General features: G+C 37.2%; 1 protein-coding gene and 1 long non-coding RNA gene across 2 annotated transcripts in view; one reads left to right on the forward strand and one right to left on the reverse strand.

The window, feature by feature from the left end:
* pdss2 (prenyl (decaprenyl) diphosphate synthase, subunit 2) overlaps positions 1-20,334 on the forward strand; it is a 35,187-nt gene that overhangs the window by 673 nt on the left and 14,180 nt on the right. Inside the window, exon 2 of the mRNA XM_077236649.1 lies at positions 15,064-15,198. Coding sequence (XP_077092764.1) covers positions 15,064-15,198 — 135 coding nt within the window. The remainder of the gene's footprint in view (positions 1-15,063; positions 15,199-20,334) is intronic.
* Positions 855-5,443, reverse strand: LOC143744683 (uncharacterized). Its single transcript, XR_013205885.1, has 3 exons — positions 5,305-5,443; positions 4,561-4,616; positions 855-2,970 (listed from the first exon to the last, which is right to left on the reverse strand). It is a non-coding gene; the product is annotated as an uncharacterized LOC143744683 (long non-coding RNA).

A 20,334-nucleotide genomic window follows, 5' to 3' on the forward strand; every position in this document is an offset into this window, starting at 1 on the left:
AACGTGCAATAAGAAATGTTTGCACTAAATCAGCATATGAATCAGAATGATTTCTGAAGGATCATGTGTGAAGACAATTTTACAGCAAACTGAAAACTGCTGAAAATTCAGCTTCGCCATCACACGAATAATTGAAGCTACACTTTAAAATATATTGATATATATATTTTTGAAAATATTTATAATTTTAATTAAAAATAGATTACCAAATTCAACAGTAAAGGATATCTACAATTTGGGTATTAATTTTATTCACAAATATAGTTTCTTGATGATAGCTCAATTAACTCACTTAATAAATCTATCAATTGCCAACATTCTGGAAAAAGGCCGTATAGTTTAAATTGGGGAACTCCAGCCTGATTTCCAATTAATGTTTAATATCAGTCTTACCAGTTATGTGAATGATCCCAGAGAATGTAGTAGCATAACAATTAATAAACTGTAACCTCCTCTGCCACCATCAGTTTGGTTTTAGGCTACAACATTACACTACACAACAGTTGATAAACAAAAAAAGAATTCAGAAATGTTAAGGATCAATCTAAATTGTTTTAAACATATTAGACAGAGTATATCTCAAATCAGGCAGCTCATATTTGTATGCATGCAATGATCTTGCCCAGTATTTCTCACTGTATTACAGTTTTCTAGACTCAAACAAATGAGTCCGTAATCAAAAACCTAAAGTAGTAGAACTACCAGAAGTACAGCAGGTGTAAATTGTAGGATTGGCAACTGCATATGCAAACAAGGACAAAGATCTTTTTCTGTACAGCTTTTTTTTGTTGTTGCAACTCTGCAACATGTTGTCAATTGAAATTAAAGCAGCACTTGATATAAAGACTTTTCGCAATGTCGGTTAAGTGCTGTGTTACATCTAAACCAGAGCTGTAGTGTAAGTGTACGTGTATTTAAATATAATAAATTGTGTTGTTTCTTATGATCGAATGAACCAGTTCATTATAAATCAAACTTAATGGGGCCTATTTATTATCAACCCTATATGGGTTAGGTCTAGTTCATGAATATTGATTAGGTCATCTTGACGTTGCTTGGTTACCATATTGGAATAAACTGCCATGTGACACTATTAATGTTAATGAACCAATAGTAGCATTGCTCAAATTAATTCCCGACTAAGTGCCAATTTGCTATCGTCTGAACTTCAGCCAATCAGTTAAAAGTATAACGTAATCTGGTTAATATGCATGAGCCAAGCCTCCAGTTTAGCAGGATTTGAAAGATCGTAGTGTGTAAAGAAGCCCCTGATGTGCATTCAAGTGACAAACTGATTTACATACTGGAGTATCACCTGAATATAGTGGTTAAAGATGCAGGTCATTAGCACAAGTGGCTTTTGGCTCTCAGAGGACAAATTAAAAGGCATCATAAGAGTTTTACATCCTGCTGACCTGTTCAGTTTGTTCATTGAGAAGCAATGCAAGTCTAGTTATTTCTTCTATAAATCAATAGGCTGGATGATGTTTTCTTGTAATTCCTCACTAGTCCTGTGCTATTGAATCATGTAGCACACATAAAGCTGTTTTGTTGGTGAAAGAATGAAATTGAAACCACGAATCATATGTCAAATAATGTGCACGAATTGTATTTTTCAGGCTAGTCCAGTTAAAGCATGTTCATTGAGCGTGGAAGGCTTAATAAATGAGACTTTTGTCCTCTGCAGATGAACGTTACCTAATGGTTTTGCATCTTGACTGCAGAAGTCAATGGTTCAGTTCCGGTTAGGGGTGAATTAGAAATGGGAGAGTTATTGAATTCACTTGAGCAAGGCACTTAACCTCTAGGTTACTCCTAGGAGATAGACCCTGGAAATAGAGTACTTAAAAGTCACTTTCAAGTAGCCATGGCCAAATTAAAGCTGGCTCCCTCCAGTGGCTGCCATTTGCAGTTCCAGTCTGATTTTGTGCAACTTTTGCGACAGACAGCACACTCTGTGATACCATAGATCAGGTTAATTTGTTGACTTTGTTTTTTTTAGTATAGCACTCCATCTGCTTTTTTTTACACTGCTGTGAGCTTCACTTTGTCTCTATAGACTATATTCATTAATTTAGGCTGTGATGTGCCGTGCGTGAATATAATATATTAAAAATCCTAAAAGGGATAATTCACCCCAAAATGAAAATGTTGTCCAAACGTACTCACCCTGTGTGAACCTGTATGAGTTTAGTTCTTCTGTGGAACACAAAAGAAGATATTTTGAAGAATGTTGGTATCGGTTTTGGTTACCATTGTCTTCCATTATGTGGACAAACAGCACATAGACATATTTTTTTATGTTCCACAGAGGAGAAAAAGTCATACAGGTTTGGAGCAAAATGAGGGTGAGTGAATGATGACAGAATTTAAATTTTTTTGGGTGAACTATCCCTTGAACTTTTTTCACCTGAGTGCTGTCTAACTGAATGACATAAAGAAAGTTTTAAGAGGAAATAAAGACTGAGTGTTTGTGTGTGCGCGCTAGGTTTTAGAGGCAGAGAGAGTTCGGAAACTCAATCCGGCCCATCCAGACGACACTGCTGGAAACAGTAGCCCAAGGGTGTAATAACCTATACACCTAAATCTGATATGACAGTCCATTTGGGAGGGGACCCTGTCTTCTCTCCTCAGCATCAGTGCAGATTCAGCCGTCTCCTAAGACGCGCCACAGATATTTATATGCACAATTGCAGGCTGGCGAGTCGGGCAATGCCAGCTCACGTTCCGCTTTGCCTTTCGGTTCATTCTTTTAAAAAAACACAGACCTCAGCGAAGTTCAGAGCAGTTTGCGGTTGCGGCAAGAGCTTGCGGAGATGTCTGTGACACGTCAGGGGGGGGAAGACCTTCACAGTTCCACACACAGATATGTTTTTCTCCACACACATACACAGGCACTGTGACAGGGTGGTCTCACTGAGGTCCTCTATGGCAGGGCTTTTCAATCTTTTATGGCGAAAGACCGCCATCCTAAAATTTTAAAGGAATCTATTTAGGTTTTTGTATAAAGACTCAATTTAGACTGTGAAAAAATAATATTACAAATAAAATATTATATGGAAAATATTTAGTATCTATTACGTCACATTATTATATTTTTCCGCACCTTGTAGTGCTGTACTATTATTAATTTATTTACATTTTGATTATATTATTATTATTTATTTATTTATTTATTTTACACTTTTTTTCTCTAAACTTTTCCACGGACCCCAGTTCGAAAACCCGAAAAAGTAATTGGGCCCACCCAAAAAATATTGTCTCAGTCTCCATGTATTAAAGTGACAGCCCTGCTGCATACACATTATATTCCAGAAGAACAGAGTGCAGTGATGTAATGTCACATTTTCCCAATGACGTCATTCGCTGTGGCGTTTTGATTGATATTTACAGCAGTTTTCTTTTTTAGCTTTTAGGGGTCGTTCACACAGGACACACTAACGTGGTTAAAGCAACTAGATGAAGCATAGTGTATTTAAAAAAAAAAAGATGTTAACAATATATGAATTGGATGTGATCCCCCTAATAAAATATTTTAGAGCTCGGTATAACTAGAAAGACATATGTTCGTTATAAAAATAACAAAATGCTAAGAAATATGTTTTTGTTGTTGTTTTAGCTCATTTTAATGCTTGTTTTCTTTTATTTAAAATCCCCTCTCAAGCCCTCTTGGGGGTTTGTTAAGAGCCCCTAGTGGGCTCCGGACCCTGGATGAGAACCACTGGTCTGTATACTTGTAAATATGCTTATAAATATGTAAATATGCTCATCCCACCCCCAGATTTATTTGATTGGCCCATTATTTTATGACTGGCATTTATCCCCTGTGACACAAATTGTATCTTGACATAGCATCATAACAATGCATTGCTCATGGTGCAAGATGTGGACCCCCCCCAAATATAATCAATCTAGCTCATGTTTTCATTGGCTAACCAAAAAACGGCGTCCTGTGTGAACAGCCCCTTGAAAATGTTTCACACACATATTAAATTTACTTCACTGCACACTCCTTGTTCGTGAGGGACATAAACACTTTCCAGCTGGTCTGTAACGTTCCATCACTCTTTCATGCCCTCTTTCCAATAATTTCTTATCACCACTCGTCTTGTTTTAATGACTCCCTTTTCCTCACTTTGCAGTAGAGTGAGTTTGTGATTTAATGATGTGTGTGTTTGTGTGCATGTTTTGAGATGCAGTTTCTGTCTGATTGTGTGTGTGTGTTTCTGGGCAGTGGATGTGACCAGATTATTTTATACTTCTCTAGTCTGACCTTTCTATCAGTGTTTTTAAAATGTTAGCTAAAGGCAACATGGCTGGTGCACAGTACGATGTTAAAAACCTGTGAATTGTTCAACGGGATGGTCTTTCACATCTTGGGATGTGACCTGGTGTATATGAGGGCTGTTTGATTGATTACGTTTACATGAACAACGCAAGACAGAGCTAACAAAAACCAACTCATTAACACCAAAGGGAAACACAGGGAAAAACATGTATACATGGTATTTTTTACATTTAGACATCAATGCAAATCTCGCGGGAGTGGGTCGGTTTTACCTTTGCTGCAGGTGGAAGTGGGCGGTCAAAAAATACAGTGCGGGTCCCGCGATTTGCTGCGGAACAAGAAAGGAGTCAACAATTGAAGTTCATGCAGTTGATCAGTAACATTCTCTTAAGTTTAATAAGTTTAAGTACTAAAATTACAAAAAACGGAAGTAAAAATAAATTAAAGCTAAGTGGAGTTATTTACAAAAATAATAAAAATAATATAGCTGCAAGCAGCCATCACGGGGCCAAGCCCTTCCAATAGTTCCATAGGTTCAAAAAGTAGTTTAAAAATATTTTGGTTTAAAAACTTTAAAAGCAACTTTAAAAACCAAAGTATCCTTACTTTGTATTCTTACAAAGTATTCTTACTTTAAAATGTAAGATGTTGAAGGTGATCAGCATGATGAGATCAATGGGTTCAAAAAGTAGCAAAAATACTTTGGTTTTTAAAGTTACTTTGTATGTTGATGTTGAAATCTGTAAATTCTTTAAAAATATGTTTTGATAGAACATTGGTAAAATGGTTTGGGTAATAATGGTTTAAACACAAATTTAAACATGCATTTGGTTGGAAAATCTGTAGCTAAGCTTAATGTTTCACAGCCTTGTTGTTTTAATATGGAAGAGTGATTCAAGGTGAGAATTAACATTTTTAAATGAGGGAAAAGAACAGTTTCAACAGAGAGCCAAATAAACTCTTGAATGTATTTGGCATATCATTAACAATTTGGAGTTTTCACCATATGAGAGTACCTCTTGTGGTCTCGGCAATCCTGCAGAATCCTGTGACACAGGATTCAAACCCATGACCTAAAGGGTTCTGGGGTTGTGGCATTACACATTGCTCCACTCAGTTGACGCTGATTCACCAGGTTGCAGAGGAGAGCCTTTAGTGTGAGCACACAAAAGCTTTATTTAAAAATTTTAACCAGATTAGCATGCTAAGCTAACTTAATGCTAATGTAGCTTATGGTTAACCTGATAGCCGAAGAGCAACATTTGTAAGAATGGCAACTGGTTAGCATTCTAACAAATTAGCATGCTAAGCTTACTAGCTTTAGGCAACAAACACAGGCAGGGTCAAATTTGGAGAGATATTTCTCTGGAACGGTAGCGAATATCACAAATATAGTGAAAAAAATGTTTTTCATTTGCTTCTATATAGCAGACAGTTGCATTGTTGGAAAATGACAAATGAGATATTGGTGGATTTGGCATAAAAGTAACATAATGACATAAATCAAAAGTTATAATTGTTTTTGCCAAAAACGTATCTCTGGAACACTAGGTGGCGCTTTGTTCAAACTTATCAGGTACCCTTCAGGACATGCCGATGATGATACCTGCCGATATGTCAAATCATTTAAAAGATATAAAAAATTTATGATAAAATTCAAAATGGCGGTCCAATGGTTCATCCGATCCTGGCCAAATCAGCATCCTCCCATTCGGCATGACACAAGGAATCCATAAACACCACGATAATGATTAATGAATGAGTTCTCACAAACTGTTCAAAAGTTATGAGCAAACATAGACATTTTTTAGATCTCATGACTTGTAGGTGGTGCTGATGAGTTCTGGTTCTGAAGCGTACCAATTATGGTTTCGAGTGATCAAAGTTTAGCTGAGATAAAGCCTCTGAACCAATTTTGGGTCGACCGCGTTAACTTTGCGATATCATAACTTTTGAACAAAAATGTATAAGAAAATCTGTTTAGTCTGTGTCTGTGCAGCTCTGTGTACTTTTCAAAATGTCCACTACTGTAATGGGCGGAGTCTTAATGTAAGATGTTGAATGTGATCAACATGATGAGAGGAATCAGGTGTACTAAGTTGAATTTTTCTAGGTCAAAGGGTTCAAAAGTTATTATTTTTCAAATGTGAATTTTTTTAACTGGTGGTGGCGCTATAGAGTTGGTCCTAGAAACTCCAAAATTGGTCAGATTACTATTCATTACCATCATTTCAAGTGTACCAAATTTCATCATTTTCCTACCTACTTGCATTTTCCTTGAGAATACAGTTTACGACGATTACATGACCTACCCGGTATTGGGTTATTTTTAAGCATAATCTATGTAAGATGATATATGTAACCACACTCATTGATTCCCCTGCTATAAGCCACTTTTCTGTATTTCTATTTCTCGTTTGTACCTTAAATGTCTCTAGTCTCTCCTTTATTCATTCTGTCATGATATATCCTGCCCACCTCTCTCTCCCTCTCTCTCTCTCTCCCTCTCTCTCTCTCTCTCTCTCTCTCTCTGGGCTTTTTGGTAGTGGGCGTGTCTAGGTGTCATCTCATCTCGATTACCACAGTTGTGATTCATGACAAGTGACTCTCTGCCTGGAGACGGGATTACAGCCTTTGTCGTCACAGGAACTGCATTATGCCTCATTGCCCAGCAACCAGAGACTATTGTAGCTCAGGAACGCTTGTGATATGTACATCACTACATCAGATTAATAACAGTCTGGATTTAAACTCTCTATTGAGTTGTCCTTAATAACTCCACACAAAATCAAACATACAGCACAAGATTCAGCCCAATTTGCCAATGAAACGCTCAACTGGTGGACTGATGGATTTAATCACTCAGACCGTTCACTTCCTCACTGAAACGGCTCAGATGCCTTGTTCACTCACTAAACAGCAGGTTATTATAGAACTATTAGGGGCCGCTCACACAGAACACATTTTTGCATTCCGCCGCACTGCTTTTCTATTGTTTTTCAACACTCACCGGCCACTTTATTATGTACATGTACACCTTGCTAATGCTGGGTTGGACCCCCTTTCACCTTCAGAACTGCCTTAATTCTTTGTGGCATAGATTTAACAAGGTGTTGGAAACATTCCTTAGAGATTTTGCTCCATATTGACACGCAGTTGCTGCAGATTTGTCGACTGGACATCCATGATGTGAATTTCCCGTTCCACCACATCCTAAAGGTGCTCTATTGTATTGAGATCTAGTGAGTGTGGAGGCCATTTGAGTATTTGAACTCATTGTCATGTTCAAGAATTGACATGTTATCCTGCTGGAGGTAGCCATCAGAAGATGGGTACACTGGTCATAAAGGGATGAAAATGATTAGCAACAGCGTTTGAACTGTTAAAGTTCCCTAGTGAAAAAAAGTATACTTTATTGTATTTGAATTATATTCCCTTTTTGAATACTACATTGCAAATATGCTAACACATTTTTTTTACTATCTTTAAATATATAAAAGTATATTAGCATCATGCTTTTACCTATTTTTAAAACTTTTAACAGTTTTACTTTTAATATAGTTGTACTTCAGTGTATTTTCTAAAAATATATTTTAGAAAAATATACTTGAAGTGAAAAATCAGTTTATTTTTTAAAGTGTATTTATTTGCACTTTATTAAAAATATATTTGAGGTATATTTTAACTACAGTATCAGGGCTCTCAAGTCTCACGCATTGGGCGTGAGACACACGCATTTCAACCCCTTCACACGCCACACCTTGTATTTCTCACGCTGAGGAGTAAGGGAACTTGTTCCGCTATGGCGTTATTTTTTAGTCAAAAGTTATGAGCGTGTAAGACATGCTCACGAGCACATTATGTTATTTCACACGCGCAAAAATGAACCTTCAGCTGGCATGATAAAAGTACTCTCGCACAAATTCAACAACCGAGAGGTGTACAGGTAGCTGCGAACGAGCGCCTGGCATACTCTCATAGGTTAACTCTGCTTGTACAGTGGAATCCTGCTCGCGCGCAGCGGGCTTCTCCTCGCGGAGTGCTGTTTTGCTCGCGCAGTGGATTTCTGCTCGCTCAGCTGATTTCTGCTCCCTTTAGTCTACATGACTTTTGACAATTTGGGGGCGGAAACCAAGGAGGGCACTGACCCTCTTATGATTGGTCACTTTCATCGTAATCGCCATCACAGGGACATCTTTGTACCTTGATGGACAGCTCTCATTACAGGAAGTCAGAGTCAGGCCAGGCGCTCGCTCGCAGCTACCTGTACACCTCTCGATTGTTGAATTTGTGCGCGAGTACTTTTATCATGCCAGCTGAAGGTTCATTTTTGCGCGTGTGAAATAACATAATGTGCTCGTGAGCATGTCTTACACGCTCATAACTTTTGACTAAAAAATAACGCCATATCCCGCTATACAATTAATGGACGAGGCGCAGGCAAACGGAGGGAAGTTCTCTGCAGAGTTCATAGCATCTGTCTCGAGTTATACAGAGTTAAATGCTAGCTACCAGCCAATCAGAAATTAGAATTAGTTGTTTCCGGGTAAATTATGTGTTCCCGCTGCAAGCACGTTCGTTACTAGACAACACGCGCAGGTCGCGCACACACGGAGTGGAAGTTGAAAGAGCACGATCTGATGAATGCGGTTTGCAGACATCTTCATTTATTTATTTATATTTTTTAGCATTTTGATTTTACGATTCCTGGACGATATCTCTTGCCTGTGATCAAAGATAGTGAGAGCTAATGTTGAGGAGTATAGCCAAATTCGTGCTAAATTATTTTTGATGCATTCAAAAACTCTCCAACTGCTTTTAAAAGGGTCATCGGATGCAAAATACATACTTTTATATGGTATTTGCAAATAAATGTGTCTTTGCAGTGTGTGGACACAATCACCATGCAATGAAAAAAATCCATTCACTTTTTTTAATCCTCAAAAAGCCAAAAAGTTCTTAATCATCATCACAACCATTGAGAAATTTTACATGCTCAGGGAAAGTTGTTATGACACAATGTTATATACATTGAGCACTGATGTTCAGTTGGCTTGTTTGGGGTCAAATTTATTTTTATTGTTCAATAAATTTGTCTTTTTTAAAATATAACTATTCATTATATTTGGATGAATTTGTCTTTTTATTAGATTTAACAATTGTTATACTTTCCATTTGTGCTGGTCAATTATGAACAATAGGCAAAATTGAACTGCTAGCAAAAATTGAGGCGAATTTGGTTGGGTCGAGGGACCGCTGCTGCAAATATTTGGGTGGCTCCTCCCCTAAATCTCACTCTAAACTTTTGATAAAACTTGAGAGCCCTGACAGTATGCTGGAAATGATCATTGTAACAATGCATTGAAAGTGTACTTTCAAAATACATTGTAGTATAAAATAGTATTTTGTGCAAAGTTTTTTGTTTTGTTTATTAATGTGCATTTGTTATTGAAGACAAAGTGTGCAATTTGTAGTATTTGGAATAAGCCAAAGGTATTACTGAGCATATACTTCTTATTAAAATATAATAGACTTATGGTCGGCGCTGATAGCCTCGTGGGTTAGTGTGCCGACATGTAGCCGTTGTGCTTCGGACGACCCGAGTTTGAGTCTTGGCTCGTGGACCTTTCCTGATCCCACCCCCCCCTCTCTCTCCCTTCTCCCTTCCTGTGTAGCTATTGTCCAATCTTAATAAAAGGCAAAAAGGCAGAAAATAAATCTTTAAAAAATCTCTCTCTCTCTCTCTCTCTCTCTATGTATATATATATATATACACTTATGGTATATTGCTTTTTTGTTTCGAAGACCCTCGTAATGTACTTGTAACACAAATAAAGTACACTTTAATATCACTAATCAAGCATGTAATTAGTGCCTCTTCAGGCATACTTTAAGTATACTTGCAATTTAGCACATAAAAGTACACTACATACACTTAAAGTTATGCTTTACTACAATTTAATTACAACTAAAATATACTTAGTACAAAATTAGTTGTTTCAAATTAGCACACTTCAAGTTAACTAATCATTAACACACTTGAAGTATAATAAATTAGTCTGGCTGCAAGTATACTTAGCATATTTTTTTCACTAGGGTTTAAACAATGCTCTATCGATAATAGGGGGTCCAAAGTATGCCAAGAATGTATTCCTCACACCATTACAACACCAGCAACAGCCTGAACCGATGATACACGGCAGGATGGATCACTACTCTTATGTTGTTTACGCCTAATTCTGACCCTACCATCTTAATGTCACAGCAGAAATCGAGACTTGAGACCAGGCAATGTTTTTCCAATCTTCTATTGTCCAATATTGGTGAGCCCGTGTGAATTGTATGCTCAGTTTCCTGTTCTTAGCTGACAGGAGTGTCACCCGGTGTGTCTTCTGTTTCTGTTGCCCGTCTGCTTCAAGGTTCAACAGGTTGTACGTTCAGAGATGCTCTTCTGCAGACCTCGGTTGTAACAAGTGGTTATTTGAGTTACTGTTGCCTTTCTATCAGCTCAAACCAGTCTGGCCATTCTCCTCTGGCATCAGAGATTCATATTTTTGTTATTAATTTATTAACTTTTTTTATTTTGCAATTGGTGGGTTCGTAATAGTATTGCAGGGTGCTCTTACAATTTATTTAGTAGAATATACAAAGAATTTTTTATATTATGGATAGATTGCGCGTCTGCGTTTCTGACAACTTTCCTTTTAAAAAGGATTGGGATTTTAAAAAGTTGCAACCTGAGTGTTGGTTGAAAGTGTCTCTAAAATGATCAAAATGCAGAATCTTTGTCTCAGATGAAAGAGGCCCTTTGTGCTGCTGTGACATTAGGAGGCAATTATAAGAAAGAAAGTTATTTGTATTACGTATATTTTAAACAGATAATAGACCTGAGTAAAGGGTCGGTGGGGTTTGGACGCCTTTGCACAGAACCAGCCACCAACTGTCATACAGATGCAAATTAATCATGATGTTGAAAGGCAGGCCAGCTCATAACAGTGATGACCTCTGCCTTCAAGACCCCCTCGAGGAGCTGTGATTAACAAGCCTGTGAGTGTCTTTGTGTCTATTTCCTGAGCCATTGAGAGAGAGAGAGACAGTGAAAGATGGAGAGATGGGGAGTGAAAAGAGGGCGAGACTGTATTGCAATGACATGCTGGCTCATTAGTTTGGCACCGTGCATTTAATTTAAACACAATTAGGATACAGTGAGGCGGCCCGACGTCACACACTTGATAACACACTCACATACTAGAAACGTATATTTTCATAATGTTCCCAGATGACAGAATTTGTCCCGTTCACCCATAACACATTTTTTACATTCTACACAGCACTGCTTTTCTGTTTGTCTCTAAATGTATGTTTCACTGTTGCACTTGTGTCTGACGTGTGATGCAGCGTTCTAAAAATGTTCAAGTTCAACTTTAAAAAAAAAATTCTGTAGACCTTGGGGTTTTCCCTTCCACTGGGCTACTCTTCGTCTCGATTTTTTTAAATATAAAAATGCTTTCTGTGTGAAAGGCCCTATATTAAACTATTCCCCCGGTTTTTTGTTTTGTTTTACATTTTATGAAGAAAATTTAAGTGGTTTATGGTTCTTGCATGTGAAAAAGTCACCATCATAATGCTAGGGTGTTGTCATGTGTTTAAGGTGTTCATTAGGCCTGTGTTTTTAGGGCCTGTTTAAACCTGGTTACTTCATGCGTTTTCTCTAATCGGATAGCTATCCAATTGTGAATAGACCAGGTGTACGTGCCGTCCCAAACGCGTTCGAGATGGATTTAAATCCGATCACTCAAACCACTTCAGGAGGTGGTCTGAGACGCATTCCAGACTGGACAATTGTAAATGCATCTGGTTGTTGAAACCACATATGTAAATTTAACTCCTCCAAAAATGTTAAAAAATAAATGTGTGAGAGTGTGTCATAGGCTATGACATGTTATTATAGTGTAATTTGATGGAGCTACTACAGCGGAGTATGGCTGAATCCGAAATTGCCCCCTATACCCTCAAATAGGCTAAGGTGTTATTTGAGGGGACAGACATTTGTAGTGGTGTCCGAAACCATAGTGGACGTTATTGAGTGCACTTATTCAATCCCACATTGCACTGCAAAAACGAGTGTAGGCCTACAACCGATGTACGCTCAATGGCTGTTCGAATTCGCTCACTCCTTTTCATTCACTCCTTCAAGTGAACAGTATTAGTGGACTAACGTAGGGAATAGTGAATGAGGGTTTAGGGGGCGATTTCAGATATCTTCAGCGAGCCGACACGCAAACAGACGCAAATGAAACAGAAAGTAATTCGCTTACGCTTGACACAATCATCTTCATTAAAAATAGTGAGACTATGATTTTACCAGTGCTGAAGCCGCTCTCTCTCTCTCCTGTTGTGGCCTTTGATCTTAAAATTAGCTGATGATAAATAAAATTCAGCTCATCTGTTGATTTCGTTGTCTTAAATTTCGTTTTCGTTAAATTTGCAAATAGCGCGACAATTTAAGATCGGATTTATATTCGTTTTACGGAGTGGAAATGGAACCTAGATGCACCGATTGGATTGGCTGGTGACCGGAAATGGCTGATTTTCACGTGATCGGCCATGACCGGCGACCGGCTGGTTAGTCTGAAATAGCAATTTTATGCCGGTCAAATGCACTCTGGCGCCGCATGATTAACATCGCACAACATCAGCATCACACTGAACGCACATGTAGGAAACCTCGTGAATTACGGCCGTTTCACACCGCAAGCGTGAGCAGCGCGTATCTTTTTCGGCGTGCAAGTTAATCAATGAGTGCATTCACACTGGGAGCAGGAGCAGCGTGCGAGCATCGAGCAGGAGCGTCGCGTGAGCAGCAGTGAAGCGCGGGTTTCGGCGCAGAGTCTATTTTTGCTGCACTGCTCACGCTCAATTAAAGTGAAAGCCCACTTTTGATGGACAAAATAAATATGATTTCAAACAAAAAGTGTCCAAAATGCACAGAATTTGCATGTCTGGCGTTTTAACAAGAACTGGAGTAGGCTATGTCAGAAAAGAAAATTAATTTTCTTTTTGAAATGAACACATTTTTTTAGTTGGATATTGGATGTGAAAAGAAGGAAATGGTTCTTCCATAACACTGCACTTTAGATGTGTGTGAATTTCCCACACCAGGAGTAATAATAGTTCTATTTTATAGCGATTACTGTTAAAAAATGTTCTATGTAAAATGTTCTACTAAAGAAAAGAGAGAAAATAAATATTTGTGTGTTCTGTAAAGTGATTAGAAAAAATGAAATCGGTATCGGCAGGTCTAACTCAATGAAAAATCGGAACCGGCCTAGAAAATTGTAATCGGTGCATCAGATAGTTATTCGATTAGTAAAAGCTATACCCTGCTTTCCCATTGCTTTTCTATATAAACACGCGCAAGACGGATGTGTATAAGCTTTGTGCTCGCGTCGCGTTACTGTTTATAACCTTATATTAATTGGTCCAAGAAGTCAATCCAGTTTTAGGTGATTTATGGTTAACACAGTATAGTTATACTGAATTGAATTTTATGGCCCAATTTTGATGGAATTTGGTTAACCCTTTAATGTTTTATATTTACTTTAGCCACAGTCACTATGGTTACACGTGATATTTACGGCTATGATGAGAATAGAAATGGGGATTCACACAGACAGTATTCAAGCTGTTCCTGGCTGCTGTTGTAGGAACAGGATATTTTGAGAGTCACACCTGCTAGTAAATACGGTTGTCAATTCCAAACACTGTGTGAATATACCGTAGTCCCAAGATACATCTTGGGACCCTCATTCAATATAACTCCATTTATTTTATGTCTATTTTAAGTCTATATATATATATATATATATATATATAAAAAAATTTTTTTTTAACTTTCAACAGGTTTAGACAGATCCTGACCCATGTTGACCTCAGAAGAAATTTAAAGTTTTCTTAAATTTTTAGACGGTTGTATATATTTGATAAGATATATATGGCATCGTTTGATTCATTTAACAACATATAAATATTAAATAATGACTTTTTTCTTTATTGTGGCTCTTTCTATATGCCTTGAGGGCAAGTATAATTTCAGTGATTCAGTCTGTCCCATCAGGAGTGAGCAGAACACTGCCTTAGAGCAGATCCTGGAGAAATCTGCAATCTTGGTTGCGTAGGATCATGTAATTAGTTGATGAATCACATTTCTGCTCTTCATTGCACTTAATGCTGCGGCTCCCCATCAAACCCTTCTAAATGAGAACTAATAGTGCCTGCAACAGTTAACCTGACTTATTAATTGATCTCAAATGTAAAGTTGTCTTGGAACACTTTGGAAAACAAAAAGGAATCAGCTGTTGTTTTGTTCTTAAAAAAAATCACAAGAATAAATAACATTTTAAAATATATTGAAATAGAAAACAGTTATTTAAAATGGTAATATTTCACATTATAGTAGTACTGTACTGTACTGTTAGTACTAGTTTTTCACTGTATAGTACTGTTTTTCACTGTATTTTTGATCAAATAAATGCAGACTTGGCGAGCAGAAGAGACTTAAAAAAATCTTACCAACCCTAAATTGTTTTACGGTATTGTATTTATTACATTTTTTAAAGTTAAAATTAAATTAAAGTTTTTGAGTTTTTTTTTTTAAATAATCAGTGGGTTTCTGCTTGGGATTTGTCATAAAAATATGAAATATATTATCATTTATTTTTTATGTTATGTGAAATGTAATCCTGTGTTTTGTTTTTTGTTGTTTTTATACATAGAGGGTTTGTGTTCGACAGCCGGAATAATCTACAGATGCGTGGTCTTGTGGTGCTGCTAATGTCCAAAGCAGCCGGTCCAAGTCCCAGTACCAGCGACCCGATTCATGACAGTATGATCAGCGGCATCTACCCCAGGTAAAGAGATGCCTTTCTCTCTCAGAGCCATGGGACTCCTAACTGCTTCTAGCTTTGGCCAATAGTGAGAAATGATTGCTACCATACACAGTCTCAGAGAAATTGAGAGAGGGAAGGAGACCGGGCAGAAAAATGTGTGTTAGACAAGAGAAAAGTATATGCAGTTTGCTATGAATGGACATTTCTAGTTTTCAAGTTCATGGACTTGGTCACCATTTTTAACCCTAATAAACCTGCTGTATCATATCTATAGATGCGTTCATTTCTAAGTCCTCTAAATTATATACCTGTCGCACACAATTTTAAGATATTTCTAAAAGTGCTCACCTTCAGATCGTCGTGTGTCTTTTCCCTGGGAAATCTTGATTTTTATAAAGTAAATGTAAGAATAAATTTTATATTGTTAGTAATATTTTAAGATGAAAATTTACTGGACTTACAGCAACTTGGGTTTACTTGATGATAAAACTGGCTTTAGAGGAACATTTAAGTTGTACATCTCTGTCATCATTGTATTGCATTGCATTACATGCTTTGACCCCCCCCCCCCCCCCCACACACACACACACAATTAAAACTACAGAGCTTTGATCATAAAACTAAGAATTTAAATATTATCTCTTACACAGACATATTATTGGGAGAGACAGAGCAACAACTGATATTTATATGCATTTGATGTAAGTAGTATGCTATACTGTTACAAACATCTCATTGATTCACATTACAAGCTATTAGAATATTATCTTTCTTTTTGGCCCTGTAAATAACAATATCTGGATCAAATTGCATATTTTCACTTAATTTGGGTCTCTGGATAAACTTGAGGTATTATTTCCTCCATATTCTCACTATATCATGCTGTATAAAAAGCCAGATGTTATAAAGCATAAAACAAATTAAATAGTTTCAATGACTTTTATTTCATATATCTTCTTTGTCTGCTGTTGTGACAAATGCATTTTAAAAGTACAAGTATTCCATGCAGGCTTTCAAGGTCAAGAAAGGTCATAATTATTACAAAAGTATTGGAAAATGTTGTTTAAGCAATCAAAAATATATAGTTATCACCTCTGCTGTTCTGTGGAGAAGACTTTGCAGTCTCTGGAATAAATCTAACACACTTGTGGGTATTATATTTCAGCAGACACTGTTTGTTAAAGTTGTCTTCAACTCTTTAAATAAAGTTTGCCTGCTGAAATCCACACCCTTATGAAGGATCTTATGAAGGTTGTGGTTTTAGTTCTAGCTCTATTTTCATATTGACGATTTAATATTGTATGTCAATTATTTAGTTTTACAGACCGCTGTCTACAGTAGTTGTAGATGTACTATAGCATGTCAGTTTTAGGAGTATACCATGTCACACCGCAGGACATGTCAACTTCCCAAAAGTATTTGATGTCAGTGTATAAGTGGCCGCTTGTGGGCGTTTGTTGGTGCGAAAGGTGGAGAGAGATTAATAATCATTTTTAAAAATCACAACGTATGCTTGACTGGTATCTGGGCATCAGGTTTAGAGAAGTTTTTCATTTGGACACCTAGAACGCTACAGGCTCCTGAAGATTTTATTTCTGAGACGATGAGGTTCAGATTTCACCTGTGGCCAATTAGAAATGTAGCCGCTTTCTCTTTCCAGAAGTAAAAAAACCTGACTTGTTTTGTTTTAAAAACATTGCATTGAATTCTGAGAGAATAAAGTTTATTGGAAATAGTAACCACCATGTTGTTGCATGTGCGCATTTAATAGACAGATCATCGGGAAACAGGATATGAAGGCGTGCAGGGAAAATTATGTCCAGTTAAGGACACGAAATGAACACACACGCAGCACACACACTCGTGCAGCCACTTCCACCGCTGCGCCTCTGAAGGACTCTTGCTCTAAACAGGCTGGTGTGTGTGTGCGAGTCCTTTGGCTGCAGTGCCAGGGAGTTACCAGAAACGGCTGTTGTACTTGGCAGCATGTGTGTATGTGTATGTGTGTGTAAGCTGTCTGAATGAACTCTTTCTCTCTCAGCGAGCGGGGAAAGAGAGTGTCAAAGCAAGTGAGAGGAGGGACCGGCACTAATCTCTACACTTCTATATATTTCCCCTTGTTCTCTTGTTTCTACAACCCCACGTTTTCCTCCAAACAGGAAGTGACCTCATACAGTAGTTCCACAGCTGGGATGTGGGTGTCATGGAAACAAGATGGTGATGTAGTTGCCCTGAGACTTGTAATACTCAGGGCTGACCCATTGTGTGTGTGTGTGTGTGTGTGTGTGTGTGTGTGTGTGTGTGTGTGTGTGTGTGTGTGTGTGTTAAAAAAGGGTGAGGTGACTGTTGGTGAAACCCACAAATTTTAAGAGAAAGTTCACCCAACAAAAATGATTTACATCTGTGTGACTTAATTCTTCCGTTGAATGCAAGAAGGGAATTTTTGAACAATATCCTGAAAAAAAACCCCCACCTTAAAAGTATAATTTTGTGACTAATAGACCAAAATCATAGAGAGAAGTAGTTCTGATTTGTTCATGAATCAGACGTTCTTTTGAATCTGTTCTTTTAAATGAATCAGCTGATCTGTTTCACAATGAATGATTCTGAATGACTGACCTGTTCAACTCTATGAATCAGTGATTCTGTTAATAGTTAACTAGAGGGGGCTTTAAATATGATGTATGATGGATCACTTTTTTTCATAACCGTTATACACCAGAAAAATTCTCCTTTTGTGTTAAGCAGAAAAATAGAAGTCACATGATTTGAAACAACATGAGGGTGAGTAAAGAATAAACATTTCTGTGATAGTTAGGCTACCTTTTTCTCACATACATGTACTAAAGCTTTTTCTCTCCCCCTTTCTGTTTTGTTCTATTTCTTTGTCGGCCGTCTCTCTTTCCTTTCAACTTCCCCCCTTCTCTCCCTCCTCCGATGACACCTTTCGCTCTCTCGTTCCTGGTTAGAGGTGTGTTTGATGGTGGTGATGGATGAATTGCTGTGCTGCTCTCCTCCTCCTTGACATGCAGCATTTGTAAAATGTCCCTTCGAGTCACTTTCTCTCACACACACACAGTGTTGTGTGGTTGTGTGTGCATGTCAGGCGGATGGTAAGTGTGTGTGTTCTCTTTTGATAGAAATGCTCATGGTTAGTGGGTGTGTTTGATCGCATACGTGCACAAGTGCATTTCGCAGAGAGAGACATCTGTTTGAATAATTGCGCGACATTTCTTTTAAAGGTATGTTGTGGAACACGTGTGACATTCAGCAGACTTTGGCTTTAAGCATTGGAAAATAGGCATTGGAGTCACTAAATGTTTGTTGGTTGAGTTTTCTTGAATTTGTTTTAGATCATTAGACATTATGGGATCCTGTCTGTTTCTTTAGGTGGTTCTGACATTTGGTTTTCCATTGACATATTTTAATGCAAATTATGGGATTCCACATAAAAATGCTGGATGGAAAGACCAAGATATAAATTAAATTTCCAAAACATGATGATTTTTTTAAAGGATGATGTGACTCTGAATACTGGAGTAATGATGCTGAAAATTCAGCTTTGCCATCACAGGAATAAATTACATTTTCAAATGTGTTCAAATAGAAAATGGTTCTTTTAAATTGTAATAATATTTCAAAATATTACTGTTTTTACTGTTTTGTTGATCAATTAAATGCAGCATTGGTGAGCATAAGATACTTCTTTCAAAAACTAGAAAAAAAATCTTACCGACCCCAAATTTCTGTATAATATATAGGGCTGCAACTAACGATTATTTTGATAATCGATTAATCGGACGATTATTTTTTCGATTAATCGATTAATCGGATAGAAATTAAATTAGATTTTTTTTTTATTATAACTAAATAAAACCGTAAATCAGGGTATTTATGTGTAAAAGTGTACTTTAAAAAGTGCAAAAGCCACACATTGAGTTTTACTAATATCAATATTTGCATTGTTTTTAATGATAATTGCTGATGGCAAGTTGACAAACATGATTATTGTTATAAATGATATCCAACATATTATGTTTTAACAAAATTTTTGTTAAAACAAATTTACACAGACATGTTGTTCAGATGTGAATATCTGAACTAAAAACAAACTAAAAACATCTAAAATATATAATTCATTTAATTTTTATTTAAAATTAATTATATATAAGGAATATAAGGATAAAGAATATAATATATATTATATATATAATATAGAAAATAATATAATATAAGGATAAATTGATTAAATAAATATAGAAAGACTGAAAACAATTGTGTGAATGTAGAGCCGCAGTAGATCGCGTTTGAAAAACAATTAAAACTTAGTAGACAAATGCTATAAAAAGAGAACGGAATGGAGGTAACGTTACCCAGCAAGCTAACAGGCTTGAGTAAAGGACAGGAGAAATTATGCATTAGTGCACAAGCATTCGCTGAAAACCACTGAGTACAGTGACTAAAAAACAATATGTTACTGCTGCTGTTATTAACTGCCTTTGTATTTAATGCTTCACTTTGTAAACACCGTTTTAATTTAACCTATTTCTGCGGTAGCGCTATTTTAATCCATCACTTACGTTGGGAGCGAACTGATTACACAACCTGATGCTCGAGACAAAATACAGACATCCCGGAAGTCCCGGGAGTCTCCCGCATATTGATTGCGGCTCCCTGATGCCCGCGAATTAGTTCAAACTCGCGAAATCTAGAGCGCGCAAGCAAGAGCGCGCATGCGAGACATAAGAGACTGCTCCAAACCGTGTAGCGCGCGCGCTCGGCAGAGCGCCTGAGGGAGAGAGACCTTGCGTGTGTGTGCGTACCAGTAAACGCTCCCCGTGACGTAAGCAGACCAACTAATCGATAATGACATTCGTTGACAACGATTTTCATAATCGATTATAATCGATTTTATCGATTAGTTGTTGCAGCCCTAATAATATATAACTCATATTTAATTAATATATACTGTATATAGTAGTAGTAGTAGTAAAAATCTATATTTGTCACTTTGCAGGGCAATTTTAGCAGTGTCAAAACCTCCTAACATACAATTTAATAAATCACAAAAAAACATCACAAACATCACATCACAAACCCCGAGCGTTTACAATACTTCTAGCTACTATTATAAGTTCACGGTACCTTTATCTTTGT

Source organism: Siphateles boraxobius, unplaced genomic scaffold (genome assembly GCF_051911475.1).
Source record: "Siphateles boraxobius isolate OS27281-9 unplaced genomic scaffold, OSU_SipBor_1 20, whole genome shotgun sequence".
Classification (NCBI taxonomy): Eukaryota; Metazoa; Chordata; class Actinopteri; order Cypriniformes; family Leuciscidae; genus Siphateles; species Siphateles boraxobius.